General features: G+C 44.0%; 3 protein-coding genes across 12 annotated transcripts in view; 2 read left to right on the forward strand and 1 right to left on the reverse strand.

Moving 5' to 3' along the window:
- LOC129208185 (cilia- and flagella- associated protein 210-like) lies at positions 1-7,115 on the reverse strand. Its single transcript, XM_054830511.1, has 9 exons — positions 7,023-7,115; positions 6,060-6,286; positions 5,601-5,774; positions 5,313-5,506; positions 4,245-4,401; positions 3,090-3,229; positions 2,044-2,236; positions 1,552-1,716; positions 1-1,027 (listed from the first exon to the last, which is right to left on the reverse strand). The coding sequence occupies exons 1-9, from the start codon at positions 7,072-7,074 to the stop codon at positions 707-709; spliced, it is 1,623 nt and encodes a 540-aa protein (XP_054686486.1). The 5' UTR covers positions 7,075-7,115; the 3' UTR covers positions 1-706.
- On the forward strand, positions 7,083-9,587 carry PHOSPHO2 (phosphatase, orphan 2). Its single transcript, XM_054830518.1, has 2 exons — positions 7,083-7,218; positions 8,260-9,587. Exon 2 carries the CDS (start codon positions 8,262-8,264, stop codon positions 8,985-8,987), a length of 726 nt encoding a protein of 241 aa, XP_054686493.1. The 5' UTR covers positions 7,083-7,218; positions 8,260-8,261; the 3' UTR covers positions 8,988-9,587.
- The window catches only part of LOC129208184 (kelch-like protein 23), a 24,139-nt gene continuing 7,934 nt past the window's right edge, over positions 7,156-23,360 (forward strand). Inside the window, exons 1-5 of one of the 10 annotated variants that reach the window (XR_008577700.1) lie at positions 13,120-14,514; positions 16,031-16,183; positions 16,771-17,025; positions 17,271-17,401; positions 18,859-19,905. Coding sequence is in view for 1 of the 10 variants with exons in the window: in XM_054830507.1 (XP_054686482.1) it covers positions 13,302-14,514; positions 16,031-16,183; positions 16,771-17,081 (1,677 nt within the window). In the remaining 9 variants the exon portion in view is untranslated. Of the gene's footprint in view, positions 7,219-13,119; positions 14,515-16,030; positions 16,184-16,770; positions 19,906-20,100; positions 20,242-23,360 lie in introns of those variants that run through there. The other 9 variants (XR_008577702.1, XR_008577701.1, XR_008577699.1 and 6 more) reach the window with 9 other exon arrangements.

Below are 23,360 nucleotides of genomic sequence, written 5' to 3' on the forward strand. Positions count from 1 at the left end.
ATTGTTAGTCTTTTTGAAAGAACAGTCCAACTATGTTGTTCCTGTTGCCACGCCCTTTTTGTAGGAGCTGTTTACTATATTGGGACCTATTTGCCTCCTATGTGACCTTTTAAGGGCTATGATCAAATCACATTTGTATTTTCATATATAATAACTAATTTATAGTGTGACTTTTTTTTTTTACAGAGGTAGTTACAAGATGGTATAAAACCTGCGGTACTATAACTATTCTAACTTTCACATGTATTAGGTTGTTTTTTCTTCCCCTGTAGATCCTGTAAAGTTGTTTTGGTTTTTTTTTCTCTAGTATGAGAAATACTTAACTGGAAGTGGGCTAGTGAAAAATGTGACCTTTTTGAACTGGGAATTCATATCCAGGGCCTGAAAAACTTGGGACAGTGAATTTTTAGAATAATGAATGATAAAAATGTAACAGTAATAGTGAGCTGGCACGGGTTACACTGATGGTCAATTATATATCACGCATTTCTGTCTCAAGTTTAATAAAATAACTTTCATGAAATACAAGCTGGGGATTTTTGAGAATATAACCAGTTCTCTTGCAAATTTTTTTTTCAAATGGACTTCCAGATTCATAACATATATTTGATATAGATAATTTACAGTTTAACTCTGCCCATAAGGTTAAAAATGGTATTTTTTTGACCACATGAAAACTGCTTCTGCCTTTTCTTGCTGGATAGTCTCAATATTTTTTCATGTTTTTAACTTCTTGAGCAGTAGTAGAGCTACAGCAGGGTAACTGGGTCCCAGCACCATCCTGTGCTTGAAAACCAGTATTTATTCCTTCCCTTCCTCTGGAAAATGGCCCGTGTCCAAGTCCTCGTCCATCTTTGGATGCTTTGAGAAGAGGATAAAGATGATGTGTAGTCTTGGACTCTGATTCAATTATTTGCTTTGCATAGCTCTGAAATTCACGCTCCTTACAAAGTGCAATAACCTCTCTCTCAGCATCATAGTCTAAGTCTGCTTGCTTTTCCTGCTGGTTTTTTGCCTGCTTTTCAGCCTGATGAAGAAAAGGGAATAACAAAGCTTAATATTTCTTTCACAACATAACTATCCCTTAAAACTTGGAGAGAGTAAAAGCTTATAGGAAATCTGCAGTGATGTTAGTTGATACTTGTCAAATATCATCCCTTCTCACTTCACTCCCCTGCCATACCCCCCCCCCAAAAAGGGTACATTAAATAGCGGAGTGAACATCAGCATCAGTTGCTGCTCTTTGGTGAACTGCCGAGAAGATAAGAGAGCAGCAGTAGTACATACTGGCACAGGACAGGATGTGACCCGTCATTGCAAACCAGCCTTGACTTGCATCACTGCTCTGGGAGGAGGCTGGTCCCCAACACCAGCATATGCGGAGCATATGTGACTAAAAAAAAAAATCAACCCAAAAAACCAAAACCAGCAAATAAAAAACCCCAAACAAAACACAGCAAGCTTCCTCTTTCTCTTCTCAGGCAGGAGCTAGTGCTGTTGGTTTAGGTGTGGGCTTCTTTCTGAAGCGGCTGACAGAGCTCTTCTATTTACCATTTGCTGGATCTGAATTTTCTGTACTTCCATGTTTATGTCACGTTGTCTTTGTTTCTTGGCTTTTTCCATTTCCAGGTAGATGCGGTTCTTTTCCATTAATGCATGAAGTTCTTTTTTACCCTCTGCTTTTTCCTCTCTCTCCTTTTCCACTTTCATCCTCATCTGTATTTTACAAAATACACAAAAAAGTTAACCAAGGAGATAGCCTGCTAGCTTGGAAGTCATATCTTTCAGCAGAAGCAGCCCTGTATCAGTGTTCTGATAAGCACAGTCATTGTGCCTGGCCAGTGTCCAAGCCCAGGGTTTTCAGTGGCCCTGGCAGATGTGCACCCAACAGGGAAGTGGGAGAGAGGAGCCCAGGAAAGATGTCAGCAGACCTGCTGAAGCATGCTGACGCATGGCACCAGAGCCACCAGTGCCACCAGCTGTGGGCTGGGCTGGGCTCCTTGGCTGAAGTAAGCAGGAGTAAGAACAGGCTAGGTTTCTTACCACAGTGGCTCTGTGCTCAGCAATAGATTCAATCGCTGCCTTTTCTTTTGCTTCTTTCTCTTTGCGTTTTTTTTCTTGTTCAGCTTCTTTTTTTGCAATGTCTCTAGCAAGACGATCATCTTCCCTCTTTAATGCCTCATTCATTTGTACAGCTAATTGGCTAACAATTTTGTCCTGGTGTTCCTGTGTTAATCTGCAGAAGAACATGAGCTACCATAACATACCAGGGTACACGCCTGGGTCTACCTGAAGCATTACTGCTACCAAATTCAGCAATCCTACTTCTAGTCTTCCCTCCTTTTGCCAGACAGGCCAGCCCACCCACCCAAAGCCTTGCGTTCCTCCTGTTTTGTTTTGTGGGTGGGGTTTTTTTTAATTATTTGATTTAGCAAATAAATGTTCCCTGTATTCTTGTAACGCTAGCTTGCTGTTGCAATAATGAGCTGGATCACTCAGAGAGGAGTCTCCCTAGCATCTTGCCAGCAGAAGAGAAATGTTGGGAGTATTGGACTGAAGTAGGAAGAGAAGGGAGCTCTTATATTGGCTCAATGGTATCTTCATGCTGTACCCTCACTATTAAATTGGTAAGCCATCTTCCCTTAATAATAACACAATTAATAAATAATAATTAATTAATATAGATGCCTAGTTAAGAAGTCAAATTATTTTTCTTGATCTGACTCAGGCAAATATAGCTTATGCCCAAAAATACTTTCATCAAGGATTGTAATTATCTTTAATTGTTGAGGAAGTGGAGGCTTGGCAGGCCATATGGAAATTCACTGTTCCCAGCCCACTGGTGTAGAGCTTTGCACTTCTGTAAGTTTTTGTACTTTGAAGGGCGGAGAGTTCACTCCCCCCCCCATACCAATTACTAAGGAACTTGTGAAAGAATTTCCTTTTTCTCCTGATTTCTCTACTGTCCCTATCAGTAGAATTTAATTTTTAGAATAACTGTGGTTTGTGTTACATCATCAGTCTAAAAGATTTGAATATGACTACAGTATAATTTTTATTTACAATTTATACTCTGGCTTTGTACCTACCTACGCATTTCAGCTTCTTTCTGTTTTATCAGCTTGGCAATAGTTTCCTTTGCTTTAAAATGAGCTTTAATCCGATCATCTTCTTCCCTTTGTTTTTGTTCCTCTACTGCTTTGATAATTTTCTGGTCAGTTATGTGCTCCTGCATGGGCAAAATGGTCCTGATATAACCGATGAAGTTCAGAAAATCTGGGCCTGGGGTAGCAACTTAGAAGAATCACACCCTGTTGTCTCTCTTTGTGTTTCTTCCAAAGAGAGAAGAGAAGAAAGGGATTCTCAGTACTTCCACTTACTCCTGCCTCCCTGTTCAAACATGCATGAAGAGAAGATAGTAGATATGAGGAAGGAGAAGGGGAATTGAGCATTGAACAGCTGCTTCTCCGGCCCATTACACAAACAAATTGCTATGCAATGCTGTGAGCGTTATTCCTTGCTCCCATTCACACACATGGGAGAGGGGGATGTTGAGAGAAATGGGACTGTGCAACCCCACCCAACACACAGGCAGACCGTGCTGCTCCTGGTCCACCTATCTAAAACTATCCCAGTCTGAAAGCTTAATCTAAATCATGGCTGAGTTTTCCATAATTTTATGTAAAAAAACCAACTGGTTTTTGTATGCTGGCCAGAACTGTTCTGAGGCATTTCTAGTTTGCATTTAACAAGATGCCTTTAAAGGTGAAGAGAGAAGGCAGCACATCTTGACTAAATTTGTAAACCTCTCCACTCATAAAGGGAAAGACAAGTTAAAAAGAAACTCTTATGTTGAGACTCAGGCTATTCCCTCTTCCTAACAAGGAAAAATGGGCTTAAACCAGCAGGTATGTGGAACTTAAATCCAGTTCTCAACGTCGTCAAAGTCAAGGAGAATATTCCTTGATGTCTACAGTAGACTTTTTAATCATACATCAGTCAAAGCATCAGGTGCCAATCCTTCAGACAAGAGGAGGGACCTGCCTCCAAGAGGCCTTTCTCAAAAGCACAGAGGAAAGACATGGCCTGCAACTGACAGGGTAGACATATGATCCAATGCTACTGAAGCTGTCAGCAAACCTCCTGTTGCCACTAGGTCCATTTAGATATATGAATGCCATTGTTTCACTCCAGCCAGCCAAGGCAAAAAAGCGTTTTGAACTGTCTGCTTTCCTGTTACTTACATGATAGAGCTGCTGGCGTTCAACTTTTTCCTCCTGTTCCTTCTTCATTCTTCTCTGAATTTCCAAGTGGTACAGTTGATTCAATCTCTGGATTTGTTCCCCTTCTCTTTTGTCTTCTAGCTTGGCCAGATCTGCCTGATGCTTGTGCTCCTTTATTCTGAATCAGGAAAAGGAGCTGAATAAACGGGCTAGGGATCACATGAAGTAATGGATAGGGATTCTGCGTAACCACAGGTACCTTGCACTGAAGGATGTGATACATTGAATTAAAGAATATCAGAGGTGAAAAATAGCATCATTGTTTGTAATGGTAGCCCTCAGTCCTCTGACCAGAAATCAGCTATGGTGTGCTCACAGGTTGTAGTCTAGAGGTAAGAAGTTTCATCTGAATGACCTGTTAGCACTGCTGCATTCATAATGTTCTGGGCTATCTCTGCAGCATCCTCAGTGAACAAGATCTCCCTGGTAAATGCCACCATATCTATGCTTCTCCTTCTGGGCATACAGGCAACAGCTTAAACTGGTAGTGTTCTATACTAAGTTCTGCAAGGATTTATGTGTTAGACCTGGAATATGTGAGACCAGACTTTGAGCCCTTCCTCTGCCTCAGGGAATTTGATTCCTTCTATCAGACCACCAGGGCCAGTCCCGTAAATACCACTGGGGACCCCTCCATAAGGTTTCTGTAAGAGCTGAGAGAAAGAATGGAGATGGCAGTGATGCATTCTCTGGAATCTAGTTATGGACAAATGGAAAATCTGGTTTAACCTTTTCGTTTTCTCGGACCAAAACTGAGTTAAAATAGACTTTCAGTAACAACTTTTGAATAGCGATTTGACTAAAACCTATTGATGCCTACCAGAGACAACTTACATGCAGACTGTTGGCAAATAAAAGACACTGCATATCACAGCTTTTCCCTTTTGTGGCACTCTGGATTTTTCTTTTAAAGAAGTGTTGCATTTGTGAATCAAATTATTAGCTAGTTTCTGTAAAAACCTTGTAGAATGTATTTGGGAGAAGAGAGTTCAAGTGAATAATAGCTACTTTTGATTAATTATTACTTACTGTTCCAGCTGATCTCTGCGGAGTGCCTGTTGATTCATATAACGCTGATGTGCCTTTTCTTGCTCTCCAAGAATAGCTTCTTTAAGTTCATGTTCCTTTTCTTCATCCTTCTTTTTGTTAACATCTGACTTTAACTTTTTAAATTCAACTTGAGCATCTCTTTCTTTTAGGACCTCAGCAAGTAGAAGTGCACTCTGCAAGAGAACATTTAAAGTAATCTGTATGTTCAGAAGTGCTTAAAGAAATTCAGTACAATTTGAATTTAAAAATTATAAGTGGTCAACAAACATGCAACCCTTTCACTCTTTCATTTTGATAGTATAGGTAGTTTTTTGCATGATCAATAGCCTCCTTCCGTTTTGCTGCTTGGAACTGTTCTTCTTCTAAATCAAGTAATTTTCTTTCTTCCTCTTCCCTTTCTTCACGTAATTGTTTGGCTTTAAGTTTCCGTTGTGCCAGGCCCTACAGTGCAGATAAAATTAGAAATCACATTTAAAGCACATGGATTAAAAACGTATAAAGCATTCTGAAGGTAATAAATGTTTGGGGGTTTTTTAATTTTGCATTTTAGCTTTAATTAAAAAAAATGTTGATGTTAGATGTTAAATGTATCTAAATGGAATTTAGTTAAAATGCATGTATAAAAGCAAATGTTAAACAAAGGGAGTACAGCTAGAAATGTTATCATGAGTGGGTTTGCATATATGAAAATGAACCCCTTTTTTTACAAATGTATCTTGTACTTACCATAATCGTATTGGGCCAGTCTTTTACAGCTGCTTTGGAGCGTAAGTGCATTTCTTCCCGTTCTTTCTTCTCAGCAAGGATGCGTGCTGCTTCTCTAGTCGTGCTGCCGAGATTGTCTTGAATCCTTGCCCATTCTGCTTTTGGCAATACAATTACCTGATGAAGATCTACTTCATTTGGAAGAAAATAATCATCTAGAACATTATTTTCTTCTAACTGATGTGATGCTGTGCAGAGAAGAAAGGATACTGAGATTACTTGATATCAGAAAATCCTATATTCAAACCTGTATCAGGATTTGAGTTCCTGCACAGTAACACCACCAAGTTACCCCCAGGGCTAAGACAGGCTATCTGTAGGCTAACTATGGCCAGTGTACATACTTGGGCTGTGGCTGAATGACTTAACTGCTCATTTGTCCCCTTCCCTGTTTGTGTGTATGCACAGGTTTGGTTTGTGGCAACTAACACTTTCCAGGCAGTACTTGGGCATGATTCTGAGAACAGCATTCCCAAAAGGAAAGGGGGAATATTGGTGAAAACATTTTTCTGGCTGGATGAGATGGCAGGTTGGGCAGAGGCTGTGCCTTACCACCCTTGTCCTGCGCACTCACCGTATTTACTAAAATAGATCTGGCTTGTAGAACAGTTTCTCGATTTGTTGGAAAGATTAGCATTTCTTTGTTGTGTTAGGTTTGCACACACGTGTAAGGCTTCCTCTTACAGCGATACTTATGTCAAAGTCTGTTTTTCAGCTGCAGCTGCTGATCTGTTTGTCTTACGGTGGGGACCAGACCTGATCTTCTCCCTCTGTCCAAGGTGAAGGAAGCCTTGCCAAAAGTGAGCGCAGACTGACACGCTCTCCCTACAGACAAGGAACACCCCTGCAGCCTCCCGGAGCCGTGTGCAGCCGGTGCAGCGCCCTCCCCCCGGTCCCGGTGCCCGCGCGGGGGACCCCACTCACGGGCCGGCCGCTGCCGCCTCCTGCGGGGGAGCCCAGGCCCCGCCGCCGCCATGGCCCCGAGTCGCGCCGCCTGTGTACGCGCGCCGTTGCCGGGCAACGCGGCGGCGGGAGAGTCACGTGATGACGTGGACTTGAGGGAAGTGGCGAGCGACGGACAGGACTCGCGCGGAAGGAGCCGGAAGTGGCGGCTGCGGAGGTGGGTCGAGAGACGTGCGGCTGTTGGCGGGCGGCGCGCGCGGTAACGGCTCTGCGCGGCCCCGCCGACTCTGTCCTTGTCCCTCACGGGCTTGCGGTCCCCTGCGGAGACCCCCGTGCGGTGCTGCCTCCCGGCTTCCCCCCCCCGCGTCTCGCCCAGGTCCTTGGGTGTTACCGGCGCTCCCGCCAGGGTAGCAGCTCTGCTTTACTCCTCGGCCCGGTCGTTACGCCCCGGGCAGGCGGCGGAAACCGCCGCTGTGCTGCGGTTGGGTGGGGGCTGCCTCTGGCTGTGCGGCCTAGGCTGGCTACGGGCCTGAGGGACGCCTGGGGCTGAGGAAGCGGCGGCCCTCGCGTTAGAGATGTGAGAGGACGTACCTGTGAGGGAACGGCATTAAGTACCAGATGAGGGGTCTCCTGCTTCCTGGGATTTCCGTAGCAAAGGGCTGTAGGTACTGAAGTTGCAGGACTACAGCAAGCAGACCGATTTTTTTGTTGTTTTGGGGTTTGGGTTTTTTTGAGATCCACAAATGGCAGTATTTCTTTTTGTTGGCTGTTTTGATTTGGTGTGCCCTTCTTAAAAAGACTGACTCTGCCTGTTCAGTAGTAGTTTCCTTTTGAAATATTTCTTAAGGCAGTTTGCCAGGAGAATCCTAGTTTGGTTGTATTGGCAAGTGATGATGAAGAAACTTCGAACTGTTGGTCACACTGATGGTGCATAAGTACTGGAAGATTGACTCTGTGTTAGCAAGTATTAGTAACTATGCAGCATGAGTTTAGATACTTTCTCATTGTCTATTTTGAACAGAAGTTTGATACTGAACTAGAACTTTGACCTTTTCAGATCACTTTTTTTTAGCTTCAGCACAACTTCCCATAGCTGTAGTGGCCATAAATAGTTTACTTTGTTTAGATATTTGTCCTAATGCTTCATTTTCTTGCAGAATTTTTCTCTTCTGAGCACGAGATCAGGGTAGGAATTGAGTACTTTATTTATATAAATAATTCTCTTTTTTTGTTTGTTTTGGAAACTGTTTTCTGACAGCGATGAAATTTCTGTTGGTTTTTGATTTTGACCATACAATCGTAGATGAAAATAGTGATACCTGGATTGTGAAATGTGCTCCCGAGAAAAAACTTCCTAATGGATTAAGAAACTCCTACCGACCAGGACATTGGACAGAATATATGGGCAGAGTCTTTGTCTACTTGGGGGACAATGGCGTCAAAGAAGATGAGATGAAAAGAACTATGACAACAATTCCTTTCACTGCAGGAATGGTAGATCTTCTGGGTTTTATTGGCAAGAACAAAGAGTTGTTTGACTGCATAATTGTTTCAGATTCTAATACAGTATTTATTGACTGGATTTTGAAAGCTGCTGACTTCCATAAGGTGTTTGATGAAGTGTTTACAAACCCTGCAGTATTCAGCAGTACTGGCTGTCTTACTGTACAGAACTTCCATGCTCATCATTGTGCAAAGTGCCCTAAAAACCTTTGCAAAAGGAAAGTTTTAAAGGAATTTCTAGATAAACAGTTGGAGCGAGGAGTAAGTTATACACAAATTGTATATATAGGTGATGGTGGGAATGACTTATGTCCAGTAATGTTTCTGAAGAAGGATGATATTGCTATGCCCAGGCAGGGGTATACATTGGAGAAAAAGATTTCTCAACTGGCCCAAGATCTCAGTCCTGTAGCGTGTTCTGTTGTGGTTTGGTCATCTGCTCTTGACATTATGTCTTATCTGAAACTGCTTATAAAGGAATAATTCAAATGATAAAAGGAAAGTAATGTAGTTACATTTTATCTTCCTGGGAGAGAAAAACTGCATGTGGTAAAAGCACAAAATCGTAAAGTTGTGTTGTTGTCTGAACTTCTGTTTTTTAAACACAACATAAAACTGTTTGTGTTCAATTTTGGCAGTAGCGGGAAAGTGAAGTTAAAATGGCTTTCTAACATAGTACACATTGCAATGTAAGTGGAGAAGAGGGGTTGCAAGAGGAATTGCCATTATTCTTAGTCTTCCTGCTCCCAACACCCCCCCAAGCCTTTACCAGCGACATAACTGACCTTTTCTGTTCCATGCACTTAGGGGAAGGAGTAGGATTAGTGCACAAAAGAATGAAATTCTTTACTTGCAAAACATTAGGTGCCAGGAGCATGGTTCCAGAACTGTTGGCTTTTATACTTCTTTGATCAGGATAAATGTTTAATTTTGTAAATTATTTGGTATGCTTGTAATCTTGTTTGATCTGAAGATGCATTTATATTTTCAATACATTAAATATTTTACCAAACCAAATTACTTTTTAATAGTTTGTATTATCTTGTATTGTAAAGGCAATAAAAGTTATTGTCTCTGACAAAAGCAACACACCTGATTTGTGTAATATAGTCTGGTGACCTGTGTGTCATCAGACACCCATTCTCATCAGGGTCTGGAGAGAGTGAACACAAGTGTAGGTGTCAGCCTTTGAATAACACCTTTGTTTATTTTGTCAGTCAGACCCCTTCTCTTCTGGAGAGCAGTAAGGATGTTGCTATTCTGTTAAAAAAAAAAAAAAAAAGCCACCCTCCCATTCTCCTGACCACTGCCCTGACAGTGTGCTGCTGCCACTCCGTATAGAACCAATGCTGGTTTGATCTTCCATGCTGACAGCTCTGAGTCAGCCAGGTGCTTTTTTCTTGCTGGGTTTCAGCTGCAAGGCATAGGCCCACAGAATGGTGCATATGTATATGTCTTTACACTGATTTTACCTATTCACTGTCATCCATATCTATAGTATAATCCTCCTTTACAGGATGGGAGGGAACATCTATGTCCATTTTAACTTCAACAGAATTGTTCTGTCCTTAAATAGTTTAAGGAATCATTTGCGAACATGCAGTCTTTCTCCTTACCACTCACAGTGAGATGAGCCCCAAGAGTTGGGCTGTGCCTACAGAGATATTAAAAATAAGTCTCATTAAAGTTAAATAATGTATTTTCATGCCAAATGTTTTCCTCCTTATAGTTCCACAAAAGGTCCAAAATGATAATGTAGCCTGCTATTGAACTGATGTCTGTTTTAGCTTAAGTGCTTAACTGAGAAATTAGTCCAACTTTTGCAGCACTTTGGTTGCAGATGTCTAAGGTGTAGCTGAGCAGCCTGCGATTGCTGTAGTTGTCTTCCTCTGTTTTCTGTGCAGCATTGTTCTCACTTTTTTACCAACATTTGATGTTGCCACTACCTTCTTTTCCTCAGCTGAAGATTTTTTAGGAGTGGTCTTGCCTGTTTTCAGGCTGATAGTGTATAAGTTAAGATTTCCTTTGAATACTTTCCTGTAAATGGTCCTGCTTTTAGCCCTTCGTCCATTTTAATGAACTGTAGAAGGTTGAACAGTCTGTTGTCAATGTTTGCATTGGAGATCTTACCCTATTGTCTCATGCAAGAGCACCAAGACAGCATCTGAAGAACTGGTGGGTCTCAGTTGTGGCAGGTTTTTCTCGGATTTACAGGTCACACAAAAGAATGGTAATGGCAGTTGCATAGTACAATTTTGTATGGTTACTTATTTTAAGTCGTGTGTCTCCTTCATTCTAGATGTGCTGCTGAATGTTCCTGATTCTGTGCTGATCTCTTCTGTGATTTTCAGAACTTAGTTGTGAGACAGCTTGCTTTCAGTTTGTTTTCAGTTTTTCCACAGATCTCAGTTACTGCTTACTTAAAAACAAACTAGTATATGAATAATGATGCAGCTTTTTCTTCCACTTATATTAACTCCTGTTCTTTTAGCCTTGAGGAACCTACCTTGTAGTTTGCTGTGAGAGTGAGAAATGGAGTGAGAAATTCATCTTCATGCTCAAAAAGGGGTGTTTTTTGTGGTTTTGATGGAAGTACCGAAGCAGGAGTTGAGAGTGGATTAAGCAAAGTAGACTACTTGAAATATTAGCAATTATGATCTAATCACTTCAAGTAGAGGGTAGAGCTGTTGCTATTTGCTAGACAAAGTGCATGTTGGAGACAGAAGAAATTTTTCAATTCCAGTAGGTAGGCCATTAAGCTATTAATATGAGGTCTTCGGGGTTTGTTTTTGTTTTTTTTTTTTTTTTTTAATAAGAAGAGAACTTTTCTGAAGCACTACAGTTACCAAATTTTTCCACATTTGGGTATAAGGGAGGGGAGATAAGTATTTCCAAAGGGTGAAGCTGGTTTAAAGTGGTAACCCAGCCAAAAGAGAAAGGAAGAAGCTCCTTGACAGGATGCATGTTCAGTGCTAAGTGTTGCTGACCTCCAGACTTGCTGGCAGTTTAAATCAACATGCTGTCTGGGAGGGAGATGGCGTAGGTAAAGAGGTAAAAAGAAATGTGTAAAGGAAGGTGTATGTGCGTATGCAAAATTTTCTGCATGGTAACAGGTCTGCTGTCGTACAGCAGCTACTGTGAAGAATACTTCGCCTTAGTGTTACGTGCTAGTAGGATGGCCAAGACTTGGGAGAAGTTCATGCTTGTCCGTGGGAAGTTTACAAAATGGAAAGTGCAAAACCACAGCAAAACAAAGCTGTTGGCATGGGGATGTATAAACAGACCGGGGCTGTACAAGAGAATGCTCCAGAGAAGGAAATGGAGTGAGTAATGTAGCTGAGGGACAGGCCCAGGTCAGAGAAAGCAGGTCTACTGCTGATTCCTGGGTTACACCACAAACTCCGATTTCCTGGGCTAACAATGCATCAAGAGTGGTTGAAAAACAGAAGGCAACAGTGTGTGAAGGGTTTGTTGTTTGGGTTTTTTTTTTTAATCAGCTTATTTAGATCTCATGTTACTACGTAAAGGCCAAGGGCAAGTTTGAGTCCTTTCGCACGGTTAGCATGTGAGGAAGGATGGCAGAGGGGTATATCCATATATGCTTTACAGTTCAGATTCCACCTTTTGTTTATGCTGAAGAATCTGTGTAGAGCAGGAGCTCTCCTTTTGGGTATTGCTGGCACTTAGCTACTAACAAAAAATATCTACCTCCTTTTGGTAGGAGAAACTGCTGCCAATCCTCTCAATCCAGGAGAGCTCTGGCCAGGGCAGGAGGAGCCTGGCTGCTGGATCCAGACCCTGCTGCAGATGACAGAGGGAGCACAGCTTTTTAAACCCAGAGGATGCTGTGCTTCAAATACTTTAAAAGATGTCCATTGCAGAAAATGTTTTGCTAGCAGAGAAGAAAAAGACTTTTTAAATTGTGAACCATGCTTTCGGAAGTGGTAAATGCCAATATAGCCTTCTTCCTGAATAATTTGCTTATAGTTGGAGTCTGTCAGCAGAGTTTGTGACTGTTCTTTGCACCCTGCCAGGTTCAAGTTGTTGCAGGAGAGCTCTGGCTGCCCCTTCTCAAATCCTGCCTTTCTATAAGGGGGGGATCCCAGGAGCTTGCTGCCAGTGCTAGCGTGTCTCCCCCGGGCGCCTGGGAGAGTGGGTGCCTCTGTGAGAGGCCGCTTCAGGTCGCTGTTAGTGGCAGTCAGAGGCCCCCTTGCTTTGTTGTGTGGCTGAGAGCCACCAAGCTGGTGACGCTCCCCAGGCATCTGCTTCTGTCCCTAATACGGCCGACAGCGGCCGGGCCTGATGTCATCATCGCAGTCAGCCTTTTAACCCTCTGCCCCCGGGGGTGGGGAGCCCCAGGGCAGCAGCAGCGGTTCAGGCCGGAGTTTCCCCGGGGCGAGCCGGCGGGCGGGGGCCGGGCTGGGCCGCCGGGGCCCGCTGACCTCTCGGAGGGGTCCGCGGGGGAGGGCAGGGCGGGCGGCCGGGGCACCAAAATAGGAGCTGCCGCTCCGGCCCCGCCGCCTCCCGCGGCTCTTCCAAAGATAGTCACGGGGCCGCCACGGGCCTAGGAGCGCTCCTCGCCGCGGCCGCGCTCCGCACGGGCGTAAGTACCGCGCCGGGGAGGCTGCGCGGGCGCGGGGCGGGCCCGTAGCCGGCGGGTGGCGGGGCTTCGCGGAGCGGCTCTCCGGTCCGCGGGCGGGGCGCGGACAAAGCCGCGGGGAGTCCGACGCGGCGGTGCCGGCCGGCGGCCCCGCTCGGTGCGTCCCGGCTGCCCGCTTTTGTGCGCGGGTCAGGGCGATGGCAGTGGCCGGGCAGGAGGACTACGTGTACCTCTACAAGGACTCCTCTCACCCCGCCGATTTCCTGGAGGCGTTCCGGGCATTTTACCTGGACGGGCTGTTCACTGACATCACCCTGCAGTGTGCTTCGGGGGTCATCTTCCACTGCCACAGAGCCGCTTTAGCGGCTTGCAGCAATTATTTTAAAGCCATGTTTACAGCTGATATGAAAGAGAAATCTAAAAACCAGATCAGACTTCCCGGGCTCAGCCATGCAGTACTGGAAGCCCTTGTGAATTATGCATACACATCACAGATCCAGATAACAAAGAGAAATGTCCAAAGCCTACTCCAGGCTGCAGACCTCCTCCAGTTCGTGTCAGTAAAGAAAGCCTGTGAGCAGTTTCTGGTGAGGCACTTAGATACTGACAACTGCATAGGGATGCACTCCTTTGCCGAATACCATGATTGCTCGGAGCTAGAAAAAGAGTCCAGGAGGATATTGTTATGGCAGTTTGAAGAAGTGTGGAAACAGGAAGAGTTTCTGGACATTGGCAAGGAGAAGCTCTCTTACATTCTCTCCAGAGAGAATCTCAATGTTTGGAAAGAAGAGGCAGCTGTCGAAGCTGTTGTTAAGTGGGTTGCACACAATGTGGAAGAAAGAATTGAAGATATCTATGAACTGCTGAGCAGCATCAAAGTAGACTTAGATAACATGTATTTGAGGTCAGCTTTAAGCCTACAAAAAAAATGCCAACTTAATGACAATAAGATAAGGTCACTCGTATACAATGCCCTGAACCCCAATCCCAAAGGTCTTTCCAGAAGACCCACTGCAGCCATGTATGTGATTGGAGGATATTATTGGCATCCCTTATCAGAAGTGCATGTTTGGGATCCTTTAACCAACACGTGGGTCCAGGGAACAGAGATGCCGGATCACACCAGAGAGAGCTATGGGGTCACTAGCTTGGGACCAGACATATATGTGACAGGAGGTTACAGAACAGAGAGCATTGAAGCCCTTGACACTGTATGGATATATAACAGCGAGAGAGATGAATGGACAGAAGGCTGCCCCATGCTTGATGCAAGGTATTACCACTGTGCAGTTTCCGTTAGCGGCTGCATCTACGCATTGGGTGGTTACCGAAAGGGAGCTCCGGTGCAAGAAGCTGAGTTCTATGACCCTTTAAAAAAGAAATGGTTTCCTATTGCAAACATGCTCAAAGGTAGGTAAGCTTTTGTACGGCGCCTGCCTCAAACATTGATCCTTTTGCGTTTGCCACTTAAGTGCTATAGACGTGTTTAGGGCCTGATCCAGGTTCTAGGGAAGTCCATGGGAATCTCCTGTTAACGTTGGTGGGCTTTGGTTCAGGTCTTGACCAGCCAAATGACTGCAAATACCCAAATGCTGTGCTGGACTGTGCGACAGAACACTGGGGTGGAAAAGCAAGTGGTAGTTTCAGTTTAATTTTGCCTTCTTTCAGGAGTAAAATTTCTGTTCAAATTAGAAAGAAACCAGAAAACTACCTGGGATTAGAGTCCATTCAGTAGATGGTAAAAGAGCAAGCTCCAATAAAGGGTTTATATTATTTTAATATAAGACCAGATTACTAAGATTGCACAGAAAATAATTTATAAAAGTGTCGTCTTCATTTAAAACTTCTTGCATACAGTTTCCTCCTATTTTAGTGTATCATCTGTTCAGGATCCTTAGTTTAATCTTTAGTGTGAGGATAATGGAAAGCACTGATACCTGTTTCTAGCAACCAAAATAGTGATTTATTAAAAATGTATGAATTTGAATCACACCCTAGCTAAAGGGCGTTATTTTGTTACAAAATTTATAAACAATTATACATTTTATAATACATTTTTATAAATTAACCCAATTATTTACAAATATGATATTTTACTGTGAGTTGATGCAACATAATATTTTTCTACATACATGAGAGTTTTTGGAGGTATCTGTAACAGGAAAAAACACTCACGCTCCTACAACTTTCTTCGTTGTTTGTATGTATTCCACAAACATTGCTTTTATTCTCTTTTTATTTCTTTTAAAATAGAAATGCTACACTAATATTGTGAGCAGTTACACATTCTGTGCAGTTGTTTTGTCCCGTTTTCTGTGTGAAACTTCTGATATGCTTAAAAAACCCCACACTAATTTCCTAATTTTGATCCCTTTTATCTTGCCAGATGCCTTGTTTTATTTTGTTTTGTTCTCCTGGAGACAGAGTTAACATGGCTCCATTCTGCTTGTGTCCTTGTTTATACAATAGCATAATTAATAATACCGTGAGAAAGACTAAAAGTAACAGCAAAGATACCCCAAGACACTGAATGATCTCAACTCTCATTGTCTTTGTCCTTGCCATATGAGTGACTTTTTAAAATCTCTTTAACTTAGTGAAGTATTGAAAGTAATTCCCTATTGCAAAACCAGTGTGACAATGTGTCTTTAATTACTACATAAAAGTTCTGTGAAATATTGTGTGGCTCTATTATATGCAATATGTATCAGTTACTGCAGTTTTATGTAATTGCTCTTGACTTATGCTTGTAAAATAAGGTGTCTTGACAAGTTTGTTTAATTTCACGTTCAGTTAAATACTTGCAAGCATAATTTCACCCTGGAATATTAATTAACAAGTAATTTGAAATGGGATTATGGATGGAAGTGACCGTGGTTATTATGTGCAGTCTGAAGGTGTGTTGTGACTTTCACACTGTGTACAGGTGTTGGAAATGCCACTGCCTGTGTCCTGCATGAAGTCATCTACGTAACCGGAGGTCATTATGGGTATAGGGGAAGCTGCACCTATGATAAAATCCAGAGATACCATTCAGGTAGCAATGAGTGGAGTATAGTCACCACAAGTCCGCATCCAGGTAAACAATAATTTCTGTAATGAGCACAGAGCTTGATTTGATTACTTGTATCTGAGAGTCTTTAAGCCCAATTAAGCATTTCTGGCATGTTCCTAATAAAAGGAGCAATGCCTTTAGGGCAGCAAGGGCCAGAGTGGGATCATCTCCCATTTCCACACTCTGAGAGGGGAAGGGAAGACCCTCTTCAAGCATCTGTTCTATACCAGTCACTATATAAATATTGAACTAAGGAATGGCTGCGTTCTATTGAATAATATAGTAAACTAACTTTCTATAAAATCTATCTATTCATAGGCATTTGGCAAAAATAATTTATATGAATTTTAAAAGAATTTCTCTGTGTTCTACATAGTTCCATGAGAGTAACAGTTTTTAAAGCAATTCTCACTAAGTACTGGTGTTTATGTCTATATCTTCTGTAACGCCTTGAGTTTGCTTTTACCAAGTGTGGCAGAAAATCCTAAGGTGTCTCCTAAGCTCAGTGAAGAAACTCAGCCGCCCTCAGTGGTGCCCAATGTTTGTCATGTATCTGCAGTTTAACTTAACATCATCATGCTGAGTTGAACTGTGTTCCTTTCTTCCCGAAGAATACGGATTGTGTTCAGTTACATTACAAAACAAGATCTATTTTGTGGGTGGACAGACCACGATCACGGACTGCTATGACCCAGAGCAAAATGAGTGGAAGCAGATGGCTCACATGATGGAAAGAAGGATGGAGTGTGGTGCGGTGGTTATGAACGGATACATCTACGTGACGGGAGGATATTCCTATTCAAAAGGAACGTATCTGCAGAGTATTGAGAAATACAACCCTGAGCTGAATAAGTGGGAAGCAGTAGGTAATCTTCCCAGTGCTATGCGGTCACATGGCTGTGTCTGTGTGTATAACGTGTAGACATTTAATTTTCATATTGCTGCCACAGAAAAGAGCAGATGCAGATTCATAATAGTACCAATTACCTCATGAATGAGATGCCTAAAACAATCTCTTAGCACATCATTAAAAACTAGGTATAATTTGTCTTTATTTTAAACAATTCAGAAATATAAATGTGGTAAAAAGATTTCCATATATTTTTTTCAGTCCAATCATTCTTTGTCATGAACCTTTTCAAATGACTCTCTTATAATACTTTGGGCAGCTATAGAGGAACTACTGTGAAAACCAGATTTGTTTTCATTGATCACTGGGTGGAACTATAAGCTGGTGCTAAGGTGAGTAAAGCCAAACAAAATATTCTGCATTTCTATGGACTACTGGACTTAATCTTAAATCTTTGATACTCCAAAGGTAGCTATAGAAATGGTTCATTGCCGCAAGCTAAGCATGTGGTACATATAGAGCAATATCCTGGGTTATCACATCCAGAAATCACGGGCACTTATAGGATGCCTCTAATTCTACCTTCAAATGCCAGAGCAGAGAAGAGCACAGGCTGGGAATGAGGGAAGAAATACCGTGCAGTAGCCCCAGAGCACAAGCCAGAAGTGTGCACTAGTTTTCCAGAAGGAGAACAAGCAGTATTTAAATAGCTGGTGCTTTGGCCCTGCTGTCCCCAGCCTTCTCACCAGTCCTTGTTCTGCATCCTGCCACGTAGGTAGTAATACAAATGCATTTGACCGAATCGTTATTACAGTGACTTCTTAGGAGTTGTTTTCACCTCATAGCTTGTACAGATAGTGTAAGATGGGGCTTGTTACTAGCCTGGTTCCCTGGGGAAGCAAGGTGCTACTGTTGTCTTTCTGTGCATGTGTCAGCTCCCCTCTAACACTGGACTCACTTGTCTGGGTTCGGTTGTGTTCTGCAGGGAGCTATAGGCCTTAAAAATACATGTTTCTTGTTAAGGTTTTGTGAAAATTAGGAACACGATAGAGGGGGGGACAGAGGGACTGAAAGGAAGCACATGAGTTGTATGGAAAGTACAAGATGGCGAAGCTTTCCCAGTGCCGAGGTGTCTGTGAGGTGCATTCCCGCTTTTGCTGCCCCTCACCTGGTCGTGCTTCAGCTGTTGTGGGGCTGCATGGGCTGATAGTGGTGATCCAAATAAAGAAACGCCTCAGGGAGCGGGGAGGCTCTTCTAGCCCAGATCAGTTCCCCAGTCTGGCATATAAAATGACAGCAGAAACAGTTGTTAGACATTGGCATGAGAAGGAGGGACAACACAGGGCTGCCATAGGCTGTGGTAGGAACTTCCTACACCAGCATTGCCACCAAAAATGAAATTTTGGTTTTATTGGATTTATCAGACATGATGAAAGCAGCTTTCCAAGCAGGTAAGCCCTGAGTTTATAATATTTCTTTTTCCTGATCATAAGCATTTTCAAATATTTCTGTTCTTTCCATTTTGTACTATTTCTCACTTGCGTTTGCTGGTAGCAGGCAGCACTCACCTCTGGGCTTCAATGTGAAGCTCTGTGGTGTATATATAGTTCTTGTTTTGATGTCTCTGTGTGCCACCTTACTATGTCAGAAGCTTGTGTGCGTGGGTTCAGCGTTTTGCTTCGTTATCCATCCCACTGAGAGCTATTTAAGGATCCAGTGTAACTTGTTTAAAGATTATAAACTGTAAAGAGGTGTGGGGAATCGAGCTCTGATGCTGTTTGAAATGCGTGGACTGGGCAGGTGAACAAAAGAAATAAAGTGAATTTGTTTCTCCTGGAAATCTCCACAGCCAAGAATTATTCAGAGGCAGGTGGAGATTTGAAGGACATCATCGCAAGAGCATGAAGGTCATCTTTGTATTGAACAAAACTGCAGTGAACTCAATGTGCAGATGTAATTTTCAGTGTGAAATAGGTACCTGTGAGGCCTCATGTTTGTCAACAACCATGAGCATAGAACAGCTGTTTGTGGCTGGCCCTAAGGGTTATTGCAGCTGTTGTTGAAAGGGTGTAAGAACAAGGCAAGGACTAACAAAACCTTCCAGCATCCACCTGTCTGCTGCTTCTAACTTAGGCGCTTAACGTTGGTGAAAGACAGCGCTGTTCTGGGGCTGGAGCGTGGAGTCCACTTTCTTCCTCTGGGCACCCTGCAGGCCCGCTGTATGTTGCCTCTGCACCTCAGCACAGCTGTGAAGTGGGGAAAAAAAGCCTTTAGTTCTGACGTGCTGGGAGAGTATGGTGCTGGTCTGGCATAAACCAAAGTCGTTGAGACTTCTGCCTAGGGCTTCAGATAAGTCCTGGTTTTTAAAATATTTTTGAATGCATTAGAATAAATGGAATGTAAAAGTTCAGACTCGCTGTTAAAATTTAACTGGTGCTAATTTATATGATAACCTACAATGCCCTCTTAAATCAGCCCATGTCCGTAGCATGTCCCAAGATGGTGTGTAGCAATCGGGTCTCGAGCACAGGTGGGAATATGAATTCAGGGAGAGGAGCAGGGATTCTGGCTCTTGCTGCATCCTGTGGGAGGTGGAGAGCGCAGAGCAGGGGCTCTTTTTGCTGTCCGTGTGATGTTTTTTAATAGTAATAGTTGAATGTGAACACTAAATTTTTGTGCTATTGGATCTGTATTATGGCGGATGCTGTTTTACTGTTTTGCTTATAAACCAGAAAATTAACTAAACCAGAAGCTGAATCAGTTGTTAAGTCAGTACTATTAATATTTTTACTCATGTGATCCCCGTGTCTGTAGTGCTATAGATGTCTACAACACATCTATAGTACTGAAGGGAATGTAATATTTAATAAATGTAAATATAGCATCAGTATACAAATAGAAGCTGTTTAAGTTACTTTTTCTGTTAACTGTGCAAAAGCGCGTGAACAAAACCCCTGCACCCCGGACAGGGCCGCTTCCCAAGTCTTTCCAGGCGCTGGGGCTGCTCGCCGTGCCGAGGTGGGCCCGCGGCGGCGGGGCTGCGGGAGGCGAGGGGAGCGGGGAGGGCTGCTGGAGGCAGTACCGCCCGCCACGCTCCCGACCCGCCCCGGAAGCGGCGCCCACGTGAGGGGCGGGCGGTGGCCGCAGAGGCTGCTGGGCCGCGCGGCGCCGACTGTGGCCTTTAAAGCGGCGAAGCGCGGCCGCGTGCGGGCCGGTCCTGGAGCTGCCGCAGGTTGGTGCTCGGGGCGGCCCCGCGCCGGGCGGCCGCGCGTGAGGGACGGCGCTGCTCGGGCGCGCTGCGCTGCGCTCCGCCGGGATGGGACGGGACGGGCTCCGGAGCGGGCGGCGGGGCCCAGCGAAGGAGCGGCGGCCTCGGCTATCGCCTGTGCTGGGCGGGGGCGGGGGGGAAGGAGTCGCCGGAGCGGGGGAGCACGTGCTGCCGTTCTTCCCCTGGCTGGGGCTGAAGCGCGGTGCGGGGTCCGGCGGGGGCAGGGTGAGCGTCCGCCGCTCCCTGGCTCGCAGCGGTGCCGGCCAGCCAGCGCCGCCGTGGTTATTCGCCGGAAGGGCTTCGCGCGGCGTTGGGATGCGTGCGATCCGCCGCCGGGTGTTACCGCTGCGCGCCCGGCGCCGCGGGTGAGGAAACGCGGAGCACACCGCTCCAGCACGTGCGGCGCCAGCGCTGCTCCCGCCCTCCTGCCGCTGCTGCGGGGCCCGGCCCGCGGGAGAGCCCGGAGCGGCGCGGCGGCCAGTTCGGCTGCGGGCGGCGCTCAGGCTGCAGCCGGCTGAGGCGTCCGCTGGGCGGGAACCGCCTCCACGGGGCTCGAGGTTGTGTGCGGAGGGGTGCGCTGTCGCGATAGTGGCATAAACGTGTCTTAGAACAAACTGATGGTTTCCTCGCAGAGACGTAAGGTTTAGGAATTGACACCTCTATCATTTAAATACTTCTTGTAAGAAGTTCCTTCTTGCGTTGCGCTGATTGTACTCAAAAAGCAGTATCTGTGACAATGAGTGGTGATGGTTAGTCCTTACCTTGAATAAAAAGCTGTATTTTCATGTAAGATTCTGGTCAGAAGGCTCAGAACTCTGACACGCGGGTTCCTGAACAACGCATTATATGAGTAACAGTTCCAGGTTACTTTATTGGGGAAACTTTTAATTATTTTTTTAAATAAAGCCTTTTGCTCTGTTACAGTAATGGTAAAAGCAGTTAGCCTGCAACCAAGGTTTGTCCAGACCTTGAAACTAAATGACTGATAAGATGAAAATCGACTTGAGAGTTCTTTTGGGATGATCTAACTAATAGAGCATGGGATCAAATTATTCTAGTTAAAGGGCTTGACTGTCACTTTCCATTTGTAATTTAAATCTCATCCCTATCTGCATTATTTTGACTTGTTTTCATTTTGAGTAGTACTGATACAGACTGTTGGCACATAGAAGGAACGAGTCAATGTGGTCTCCTAAGAAAGAATTTATAATAAAATCTTATGTAGGATTTTGCATGCAGCTCAGAACTGTGATTATTCTTCAGTGGAGCTAGCTTTTTATCAGTCTTTATTGCTGCACAGCAACTGAAACTATTGATCTGGAAGTTGGATCCAGAAGACCAGCTTATGCCAAATGCCTGAGCTAGAGAGTCTGAGGTGAGCATGTGCAACAAGACTAGAACTCCTCTTAAATTAGAAGGCTGTTACTGCTTTTATTCTAAATAGGTTAGAGCTCACTCAGTGTCTGAACTGAATTCCACGTATGGCAGGCTTGAGTCTGCCTTAGTCTTGCCTTCAGTTTGTTGTGACTTGCAGCTGAAAGGGTGGTTTTTAGAAAAACTTTTCCAGGTGTAAGACTTCATCCAAAGGACTTGTCCCAGGTCTTGTGTTCTTTTACACTTCTGTACAGTTTGGGTTTTACTTTGAAAATACTGCTAAGGAAATAGACTTTGTTTCTTCATCGCTGCTTAGCAGTGGAGCTGAGCCTTAGTATGTGGAAGGCAAGTTGCTCACTCTGGGTATTTTGGGTACTCAGAAGGAGGTAGACTGGGAGAGCTGTGCACTGTGGGAGCTGGGGAAGTGCAAGGCAGACAGGCTGTTCAAGGATTTAACAACGCTGAAAGAGTTTAGGTGGCAGAAGCTAGGTGAAGACAAAAGCGCGTCTTCTTCCATTATGCTTCACAGCCCTGTTATCTTGGTATTTCTTAATGGCTTCGTGGGTATCCAGCAGTAGAAAGACGCCTGTCCTGCATATTTCAGACTGGTGCAGTTTTTGGTGAGGCTTGAAGAGCCAGGCTGCCCTGGACAGATTGACGAGGGGGTTCTCTCTAAATGATAAAACCAAAGCAAAGTCAACAGCTTTATGAACAGATTCTCTTGTAACTATATGACCTCAGACGTGCTGCCTCTGCATAATCCTCACCTCATGAACTGGGGTAGAATTGCTGGGTATTCAGCAGCATGCAGACAAAAGGCTCCAAGTTTTATTTTAACAACTACTTGTATTAAGGGAAAACTTGCTCCAAGAAACAGTGCACCATTCAGTGTGACGGGTAGAACAGCAAAGACCACTGAAGGAGCAAGCAGCTACAGCCTACTTGGAGGCTGGTCTGTATTTCACACTACAGAGTACAAAGCTGCTGTCTCCACTCAGCTCACTCTTAACAGTGTGCTTGAGACTGGCTCACCAAATGGAAGGTGGTGAGGGAAGGTTCCTCTATCCAGCTCAATCTGTGTTTTAGTATGCACCAGCAGATTCTCTCTGTTCTGGAGTCCCAGAACGTATTGTTAATGCATTTTTCTTAAAATGGGATACATGACTAAAATACAAATTAAATTTTTTCCTTAGAATAGGCAAGAGAGTAAAATTTTTCACCTCTTAGTAAATTAGTATATTGTCTTAAACGTTAATTGAGGTGTACTGTGAAAAACACCTGTAAGAGAATGGTTCACTTAAATATGTTGCCTAGTGCTTAAAAAAATCCGCCATACCTGGAGAAGAGAGTTTGCAATGTGAGTTAAATCACCAAACTAAGGTTTGAGAATATGAAGGTTCGCATAGCTGCCATTCTGTACCTTGTTTTGATCCTGAGGGTATAGTTTAATGTCAAGCCTAACCCACTACAACTGCTTGTTGCCACAGACTTTTCTGATTTTTTTTTTCCCCCTCTTCTTGTGCTCCCTGCCCCAACAGCTCCATCACTAGTGCCTTCTACAGCCTGAATCAAGTCAGTGATGTGTTTATCTAATGGAAATGTTCTTCCCTTTCTTAACTTGCTGTGGAATCAGGTGTTACAGTAGCACCCAAGGAGTGTGGTGAATTAGTTAATCCAATGGAAAAAAGCTGAGACTACTCCATAGACTG

This window comes from Grus americana, chromosome 6 (assembly GCF_028858705.1).
Source record: "Grus americana isolate bGruAme1 chromosome 6, bGruAme1.mat, whole genome shotgun sequence".
Lineage (NCBI taxonomy): Eukaryota > Metazoa > Chordata > Aves > Gruiformes > Gruidae > Grus > Grus americana.